The 9,561-nt window shown below is 39.0% G+C and overlaps 1 protein-coding gene across 4 annotated transcripts in view; it reads right to left on the bottom strand.

Moving 5' to 3' along the window:
- Positions 1-5,100: 5,100 nt before the first annotated feature.
- The window catches only part of LOC109897766 (chemokine-like protein TAFA-5), a 122,458-nt gene continuing 117,997 nt past the window's right edge, over positions 5,101-9,561 (bottom strand). For 2 of the 4 annotated variants that reach the window (XR_004211159.1, XR_002256269.2), the window contains exons 4-5: positions 8,465-8,599; positions 5,101-6,198 (exon numbers count right to left, since the gene is read on the bottom strand). Coding sequence is in view for 2 of the 4 variants with exons in the window: in XM_020492317.2 (XP_020347906.1) it covers positions 6,190-6,198 (9 nt within the window). In the remaining 2 variants the exon portion in view is untranslated. The remainder of the gene's footprint in view (positions 6,199-8,464; positions 8,600-9,561) is intronic. The other 2 variants (XM_020492317.2, XM_031833137.1) reach the window with 1 other exon arrangement.

Here is a 9,561-nt window from a genome sequence, read left to right as displayed (position 1 = left end):
ACATTTAAACAAAAAATTCACCCTGCATTAGTATGCAGGGTGAATGATAGCACTATGGTGTGACAAGAGTGTCTGCTAAATGAACTAAATATAAATGTATACGAAAAAATGTTTATAAATACTTTGTTGAGGGAAAATGTGCTTGATACGATTGTGATAGGTTGTCGTCTTACTTAGCTGTCTGAAGATGAATGCACTAATTGTAAGATGATCTGGATAAAAGTGTCTGATAAATTACAAAAATGGAAATATAAAAATGTACGATTGCAAAGCACGCTGAGTATTATAATAATGAGTTCCGTCCCAAAACAAGGCCAATAATAATAACCATAACCAGTGTGCTTTGCAGTTCATTTTGTTATGTTAATTTTCACATATACACGTTAGTTATTTAGCAGACACTCTTCTCCAGAGTGACTTGCTCAACTAAGGTAGATAAACAACAACATATCACAGTCATAGCAAGAAAAACTTTTTTGTAACCGTTACTGAGAATGTTGTTGCAATCATGCTGGGTACTTGCAAAGGCATAAAAAATTTACTGGATATTCATAGCTCAATTTTATACATTGATCTTTGTGGTGTTTTGTAATTGCATTTTTGCCCATCTCTGCACACACCATATGCCAGGTTACTGCTGCAGTGATGGTAGCGTGGCCGGTGGTGGCTGTGTAATAAGAGCTAATGTATGCAGGCTGTTAGTGATGTTAAATGGACCTTGACGCCTGGCTGACACAGGCAGATCTCCTCTGAGCCCATGGAGGATGAGGGCGAAGAGGAGGATGAGTGAAGGACGAGACTGGGGTGACTCAGGAGGAAAGAGGAAGAGAAATGGAAAAACAAGAGGTCCGGGAGAAGAGGGCACTAAAATCTGTCCATAGAAGTAATCTACCAAGCAGCTACAATTACATGGTTTATCAAGGCCTGGTAATTTGCAAAAATGTAGGTGAATGTATAAAACATGTTTTATTTTATTTTTGAGTTGTGCATTATCTGCTATGTAGTTTTATTTTTGAGTTGTGCATTATCTGCTATGTAGTTTTATTTTTGAGTTGTGCATTATCTGCTATGTAGTTTTATTTTTGAGTTGTGCATTATCTGCTATGTAGTTTTATTTTTGAGTTGTGCATTATCTGCTATGTAGTTTTATTTTTGAGTTGTGCATTATCTGCTATGTAGTTTTATTTTTGTATGGTTTTGTGTTTTGCCATTTTGCTGACCCGTTTTGCATAGGTCAACAGGTCAAAGATAAAACACTACATATTGACACACTAACGACACCAAAGGGACTTTGCAGTGTTTCCATGTTTTCTCCCCCTGACATTTTTTCGCCTGAAGGAAAATAATAGCTGCCGTAGCCGTACGGGGAAGCAGCTGTGGAAGGCATATTGCATATTGATTGTACTTTCTCCATTGCAAGCACAGTAAAACATTCCATATTGTATGTAATTCAAGCAACAATGTACAATGTGACAATTGCATTGAAAGATCATGTTACAGTATGTATCAATCAAATTAAAACATCAGGATTTGTGTCTGATGTGTTTGGTTGATCTCTGTAACGCGGTTCTTTCCTTGGTGGAGGACCTAAAGACAGAGATGAGAAACATGGTCTGTCACTTTGTTACAGTCAACCAAAGGTTTCAAGGATTAAACAGAAATAACTTTACACCATATTATGGTGTTTCAATTGGTCAGGCCTTTTTTATGTGGACTTCATCGCAAATAGAACATCAGTGTTGTGTTGGAGGAAGATACAGATTGAAGAGAGTCCAAAGTATCACTGAAGAGTTACAGATTGCGGCCTAAAATATTTAAGGTAATTTCCAATGCAGCGTTTACCGGGAATGTAGTCTCCACTAACACAGGAACATTGTGTTTACATTTCAATCACACTAACGTTGAACTTCAGTGATATGCCTTTCATTCTTCTTTCTCTCTCTATCTCTCTCACACACACACACACACACACACACACACACACACACACACACACACACACACACACACACACACACACACACACACACACACACACACACACACACACACACACACACACACGTGTGAGTTTTTATGAACAGTAATCCATTAATACGTGACCCATTTGATATGTAGGAGTGGGCAATCATTTTGGCTCGAGGACCAACATTCAATGGAGGGCTGCACAGATTTTTTGGGGAACCTATTTTTTAAAATCAAAATCAATTTTGCAGTAGAGAAAAAAATGCAGTTGAAAATATCCATTATAATTTCTACATATTTTCTATCTAGTTTTAGACGTTCAAGAGTGGCGTGGAGTGTTTTTCAACCCAAAATAAAAATGTCCCTCCCTCCCAAAAATGGATGAATATAGATTTAATGGGCCACCCCTGCTTTAGAGTATTAGAAAGGAGTCCATCTTGCCATCATTTTACCTGAAAAATCCATAGCTTGAGGAAACCCCACATGATTATTTTAATACCCAAATTAAATATGTAGAGGCATGACTTCTATAACACATTTGCCTCCAGGATACCAGCAGGTTATTGGAATTCAATCAAGGGGAATTAAATATGTCAGCCACCTTGTTAGGCAGCCATTACATAAAGCAACTTCATGCCATTTTCTTCTCCAGGCTGTTTGCTGATCCTGAGGAAATTCATGATAAAACACAACTGTACAAATTGATTGCTGGTAGCTATCATTTATGCAGAAAATACTTACTGAGTACATTCATTGTACAAATATTGGCTGAAGAGGGTTGATGGTAAAATTGGTTAAAGGGAAGGATATTGTTTCTTGGAACACCTGATATCAATACACTCACATTTTAAGGGGTCTATTCTAGAACTGAGGTTAAAAAAGTCACTGTCGAAGACCAACCTACATGCCACTGTCTTCGTGGTCGATTTTGTGCAAAGCCAAGGTGAAGTACATTCAAGTACATTCTAAAATCACATACATTTTGCAAGATAGAATGTATACATTAACCTACTGTCAACTACTTTTGGTGTCTTTCTATGACTTAGCTTTTGTTTAAAATACAGTATATTTATTACCAAATACCTTAAACCAAAATGGCAAAAGGACTTTCAGAAGCATAATTCATTTTTACTCTCAGTTGAAGTGTGTTAATAGTACTGTAGGTCCAAAAACTAGGCCAGAATAAAGTTGAGAAATAAAAGTGGACAATATAATAAATCCACAGCCTCTGAGACTAAAGTCCTACATTTGAACCATTCTGTATTTTTAGTGTTTTCAAAGGCCTCATAACTGTTCTAATAAGTTAATATGTTCACACACAGTCAGGTCCAAAATTACTGGCACCCTTGATAAATGCATCTTTCTTGCGATGCAAGACCCACCACTGGTGTGTGTGGCCGAAGAGCTCTATTTTCATGTCATCTGACCATAGCACAGGTTCCAATCCAAGTGCCAGTGCCGTTTAGAAAACTCTTGGCATTTAAATTTGTTGGATGACATGATAATTGAGCTCTTTGGCCACAGACACCAGTGGTGGCACATGCAGAAAGAACCCCATACCTTCTTTTAAATATAGTCGTGGATCTTTGATGTTATGGGGTCAACGGCATCATGAATTTGACCCAGTACCAGGACATTTTTGCCAAAAACCTGGTTGCCTCTGCCGGGAGGCTGAAACTTGGCCGCAAGTGGATCTTCCAGAAAGACAATCACCCCAAGCACACATCAAAATCCACACAAAAATATTAGTTAGCACAGACAAAGGATATCAAGGATCTGGAAAGATTCTGTATGGAGGAATGGTCTAAGATCCCTCCCAATGTGTTCTCCAATCTCAAAAGCATTTTATAAAAAGGCTCATTGCCATTAACCTCAAAATGTGAGGTATTGAGAGACATTGAAAACCAGGTTGCCAATAATTATGATCTTTAAAAAAACAGATATTACTTGTTTAACAAAATCTCTTTCTCTGAGCAATTGCGTTTAGTATTACGTAATATAATTTCCCAAATAATAATATTATAATGATTTATTTTATGCACTGATGTTTCTCATCGTTATCAAGGGTGTCAAGAATTTCACACCCCACTGTATATGATGTTCTGTTTATTTAAAAAGAAATACATTTTTTGGAGCTTAGTATTTTTATTATTTGTTTTTTGCTCACAAATTTTGGACCCGACTGTATGTCATATGGAAATACTCTATGCAGGTGATTTGATATCCTCTTTGATGTCATTTTACTTTGATGGCACAAAGGCATTTAAATGGCCATGTACGAACAGCATCTAAAGAGCATGATACTCATGTCTTCCAGATTCAAAATCTACAGGAAATATTGTGAAAGTAGACCATGTGTAGTCTGTATATTATTGATACTTTTTCACTAATTATACCAATTAGCCACATCGATGCAACCGGATTATGTTGACAAAGTCAGTTGAAATAAGGAGGAAATAATGAGTTAAATCCATGTTTGTCTAGAGATGTTACTGTAGGATGATATGTTGTAAATCAATGTTCACCTATGTATATGATATTCCCATGAAGTCTCTCTGATATAAAGTAAAATCTTTACAGAATCCCAGAGAAAACTTGCATTGAGACTACAGAGAGTGGTAGAAGTTGTGTTTAAATTGGCCCACAATAGAGTACGTATTTGCCACTCATTGATCCAATACTCCAATGCTGTGGCATAATCCCACCACTAGGGTTGAACTACTAACAGGACGTTCATACTGCTCGCGACCTTCCGTACCATGTTGCTGAAATGATCCTAGTGTGTTTCTTCTGAACAGCATGCAAAACAGCATGTTGGTGGTAGCCTAACCAGCAGTGTCGAAGTTCACTAGCGCGAGAGCTTCTCTCCCCCATTGGCTATTTCAAAAGTAGCCTCATCACTTTCTGAGCTTTGGTCGCAAACTGTAGTCGCCAATGAGTAACTCACTAAATGTCTCCCCCTTCCATTGAAAATGGCAGTAGCTTGGTCATTGAATGTAGTTTAAGTGGTTTGAAAAGTAAAACCCCAAATTGTGCAACATTTCCACAAAGGTTATTGGAGAGGGGCTATAAAAGTAGAACACTTAGAACCCGTAGAACATATAACCTTTCAGAAATGGGCTCTGTACTATGATCTGAATGCTTTAATTCTGTTCTTTCTTCAATTCATGTTAAATAATTGACTTTTTATGATGAAAAAACTTGTTCAAATGAACAAGAGACCAGTAGGTTAAGGACATAGCTCATTGCCAATCATAAACTGTGGATACACAATGTGACCACATTTTCAGTGTTAAATAAGGTTTTCTACAAAGATACAACATATAAAACTGTTAAATATATAACTTTAGGCTTTTGAAAATACATTTAATGTTTCTTTACCCCAAACAGATATGATGTATTTACTATTTTCCTCCTATTCTTTACTGGTGAGAAATGATTTGTTTCTTTCACTATAACCAGTCATGCTGACTGCAAATTGTCCAAATATAGCAATTGAAAATGTATATCTGATTTAATGTATGTTCAAAATAGAGCAGTGAGTATACAAGTACAGTTTAGTAGTCCAAGAGAAACATCATTGACGAATTACACAACGTCCCTTGACTTTTTCCATTCAGTATTCGTCATTCATTTGTACACATTTACTCTGCACAACACATCACTTTTATCACCATGTGTACATTTGTGGGTATGTCTAGAGTCTGTAATATGGTGAGAGGGAATATGGGATTGCATGTTTCATCAACTTGGAAAAGTCTCTAAACCCTTCATCCCGAAGTCCACTGTGTCTCCAAAATATGGAGCAGTCGGCTATCTTTTTCTTTGGTCTGTAAAATCACTACAGAGGAGTTGACAAGCATAAACTCCAAAATGAACATTTTGTCACGTGTCTCCAAAGTCTAGGTTGGGTCAGATCCAGAAGTTCATGACGACACACATCAGAATTCTCCAAACTCAACTGAAAAATAAGTTCTGTCTCCCAAGGAATAATAGAGCATTGCAGAGTCCATTTGTTCCATGTTAAGCTCCAACTCCTGTATTTGGAGTCCGGGCCTTTGGCAACGTAGGTTCTACGTGGCTTCACGCTGCTGCACAGAACAATAGACGGACAGCTGATGATAAGACGACGTATGCTCCACACAGGCGGTGACGATGGACTATGGGAAGCAGCTCACACACCATCCCCTCTCTCTCGCTCGGGAGCGTCTGTCCCCGCCATCATCAGGAGACCTGGGAATCGATAGGAACACAACAGCCGTCAGGGGAGAAGAGGATGCAGGACGACATGCGACATCTGGCTCTGAGAGCCCTTCTGCTTGTGTAAGCAATGTATTTATGGTGACGGCCACCGTTGATAAAATGGCAAGCCCATCACTTCAGGGGACTCAATGCAGCATGTTATGTGTGATTCAGAAAACATTGGGGTTTGACATCAGGAGTCTGAATGTTTTGAGCTGCAGATTATCCCCCCCCCTCTCTCCCCCCTCCCCCCCCCCCCTCTCTCTTTCCCCCTCTCCCCCCCCCCTCTCTCCCCCCTCTCTCTCCCCCCTCTCTCTTTCCCCCTCTCCCCCCCTCTCTCTCCCCCCTCTCTGTCTGTCGCAAACACTTTTAAAGATTAACAATACTTTTTTCCATATCCATGTCTTGTGTTCTATAGATAAAATTGCACAGAATGTTCTTTATTCTCCGACTGTATCACGTTCATTTCAGTTAATGAACTCGCTCTAATGATGCCAAGATGTTGCTCAAGTTGAGATTAGACACGCACAAGATGTAAATGAGGTGACGAATACAGTGGCGTGAGGCAGACCTCACTGTCGGACTGAGCCTTCATTCAATTGAATACCATCACTTTCGATGACCAAACAGTACAGGGGTTAAAGAGTGTGACAGATCTTCTCCATACACAGATAGATTTTTAAATGTAATCAGAGTTGTTTCGAATTCACTGCGACTTGACACAGCCCTTAATGTACAAAAGATAGTGTGGGGCTCCACACTGCCCTCTAGCCATTTGGTTATGCTAAAAATCATGACAACATCATAGATGAAATGACAAAGTGAAGCAAAATGTCTTCCCTGTGCATTCACAAAGCAATTTAACTGAAGTATGCCTTAGTGCCCTGCATAAGTCACTGCCCCCACACTTACAATACAATGTCATGCAGGCGTCATGTTTCCTACCTCATTGCAATAGAGGGCACAGTATAGAGGTCATTCTTGCTATATTGATGACTGACACTTCAAGCCTCCCCTTGCATCTCAACCACGTGTTACAAACCCTGATATCAAATTAACTCACGTATATCCTTCAACACTATATTGACTGTGTATTTTGTGTAGTTGTAAGTCATTCTCATTGTCCTGCATATTTAATGTCCTTTAATCTGTGCATGATGTTAGAAACATTGTTTCCCCAATTGGACAATAAAATCAGGAGACACACATTATCAAAAATTACCTCACAAGTAAATATTACCTGACAGAGATCCACAAGCAGACTACAAACAATTATAAACTGGGTGGTTCGAGCCCTGAATGCTGATTGGCTGACAGCCATGGTATATCAGACTGTATAGCATGGGTATGACAAAACATTTATTTTACTGCTCTAATTACATTGGTAACAAGTTTATAATAGCAGTTTATAATAGCAATACGACACCACGGCTAAGGGCTGTATCCAGGCAATCCGTGTTGCATCGTGGCTAAGAACAGCCCTTAGTTCTGAATAGGCCATATACCACACCCCTCAGCCTTTTTGCTTAAATATACCATGGTTGGTTTTCTTTAGCCATAGATTCATTTGCCTGCTTGAATCCAAATTAGACTACAGTGGAAATCATGCGTAGCACAGACTATAGAAAGATGGCACGACGAAGGCAGACAGTATATTCATATTTCGGGATAGCACTCAAAGCTTTCTCTAAAAATTAACAACGGAAGATAATATGGGCAGGAAAAATATTTGTGTTCCTTAAAGGGCAGTGTCGTAGTCAATTCCAGGTGAAGCCTTTGAACAAGTGCACCTTTGGGGCGAGTATGCATTGAATAATTCATAACCGTCTTGTAACTGTCTTGTACATCTGTAATAGGAATTCCAAAGCAGAGGCAAAACAGTACGGTAAGGCCAATGAACCTTTATTTTGGCCCACTGCCAATTGAATCTCCCCTGTATTATTGACTCAAGCTAATTAAACAGGGATCAAATATAAATGTATCTATCATTACAGACATCATTAATGTTATTTATGTCAACATTTCATCGGATGCTGTTCAAATCAAATCAAATTTGATTGGTCACATACACATATTTAGCAGATGTTATTGCGGGTGTAGCAAAAGGCTTGTGCTTAGGAGTTAGAAGCAGATCTGCCATGTCTGTCGGCGTCATCTTGCCCAACATCATTACGGAAGAGAAAACAAGTGTGTCATTTGCCATCACAAAGGAGTAATCATGCATATGACATTTAGGGGAAACAGAATTCATCTGTACCTTGCTGTGTCGCTCTAGCCTGCCAGGATCTGCAGTTTGTTGTTTCTCTCCTGTCTGTCCTTGAAAAGTGGTTGACTTTTGCTGTCTGTCTGGCTGGCAAGGCGTTGTGTCTTTGTGTGTGTGTCGTCATAGGGCCTGAAATCACAGGGAGCGTTTCTTGCATTTTTTGGTCATACAAAAAGGTGCTATCTAAGAGCTTAAATGGTTCTTCGGCTGTCCCCATAGAAGAACCCTTTGAAGAACTCCCTTGGGTTCCATGTAGAACATTCTAAAAGAGTTCTACCTGGAACCAAAAAGGGTTATCCTATGGACAGCCGCAGAACCAATTTGGAACCCCTTTTTTTAAGTGTATGCATAGGGATAAAGCATGGTCTTATACTAAATGAAGAGTGATGCTACATTTTCTTTGGTTAGATAAAACACTTTTTTTGAGCTGTGAAAATGTCTACTTGGGTTCAAAATGTCAATATAATAACGTTTTTTGTGTGAACAAATAAAAACTTAACTGTGTAGCAATTGAAACATTCTCTATTGCAGTGCTACACCTATATTGTGTCTCCAGGAATTCCCAGTTATTTGTTTTGATAGAAAAATGATTAGATTTTTGATTGCCCAATGTATAGATACTCATGGCAATGTAGCATAGCTACTAGCACAGGACAAAGCATAGTGATGTCTGGAAGCATGAGGCAATGACGGCACAGCCAGTGGAATACAGGGATACATCCTAAATGCATAAGGATACAGCAATGTTGATACAGACAATACAGATGAAAGGTGAACCATATGCTCAAGACCAAATATGATTAGTCAACAGAAATTCAATGAGCGACACAGTTATTAACACATTGGAAGTAATTCTGAGGAATAAAGTTGTTGTTTCCCGCAGTTAGCTAGGGAAAATAGTGTTGACATTGGGAAAATGCTGAGATGAGGTTATCGCTGCCTCTTATGTTCTGACCTATGACCAGTCTATATAGCATTTCACCTCCATAATGCTTAATGTTAGGATTGGTGAAGGGTAGGCAGATCCTACAACCTTGAGTCATTCTGCACTGTGTTCAGACGAACAGCTGTCCCCTCCATGGTGATTGTGT

Source organism: Oncorhynchus kisutch, linkage group LG10, assembly GCF_002021735.2.
Source record: "Oncorhynchus kisutch isolate 150728-3 linkage group LG10, Okis_V2, whole genome shotgun sequence".
Taxonomy (NCBI): domain Eukaryota; kingdom Metazoa; phylum Chordata; class Actinopteri; order Salmoniformes; family Salmonidae; genus Oncorhynchus; species Oncorhynchus kisutch.
This window is presented reverse-complemented; position numbering and strand designations above follow the sequence as displayed.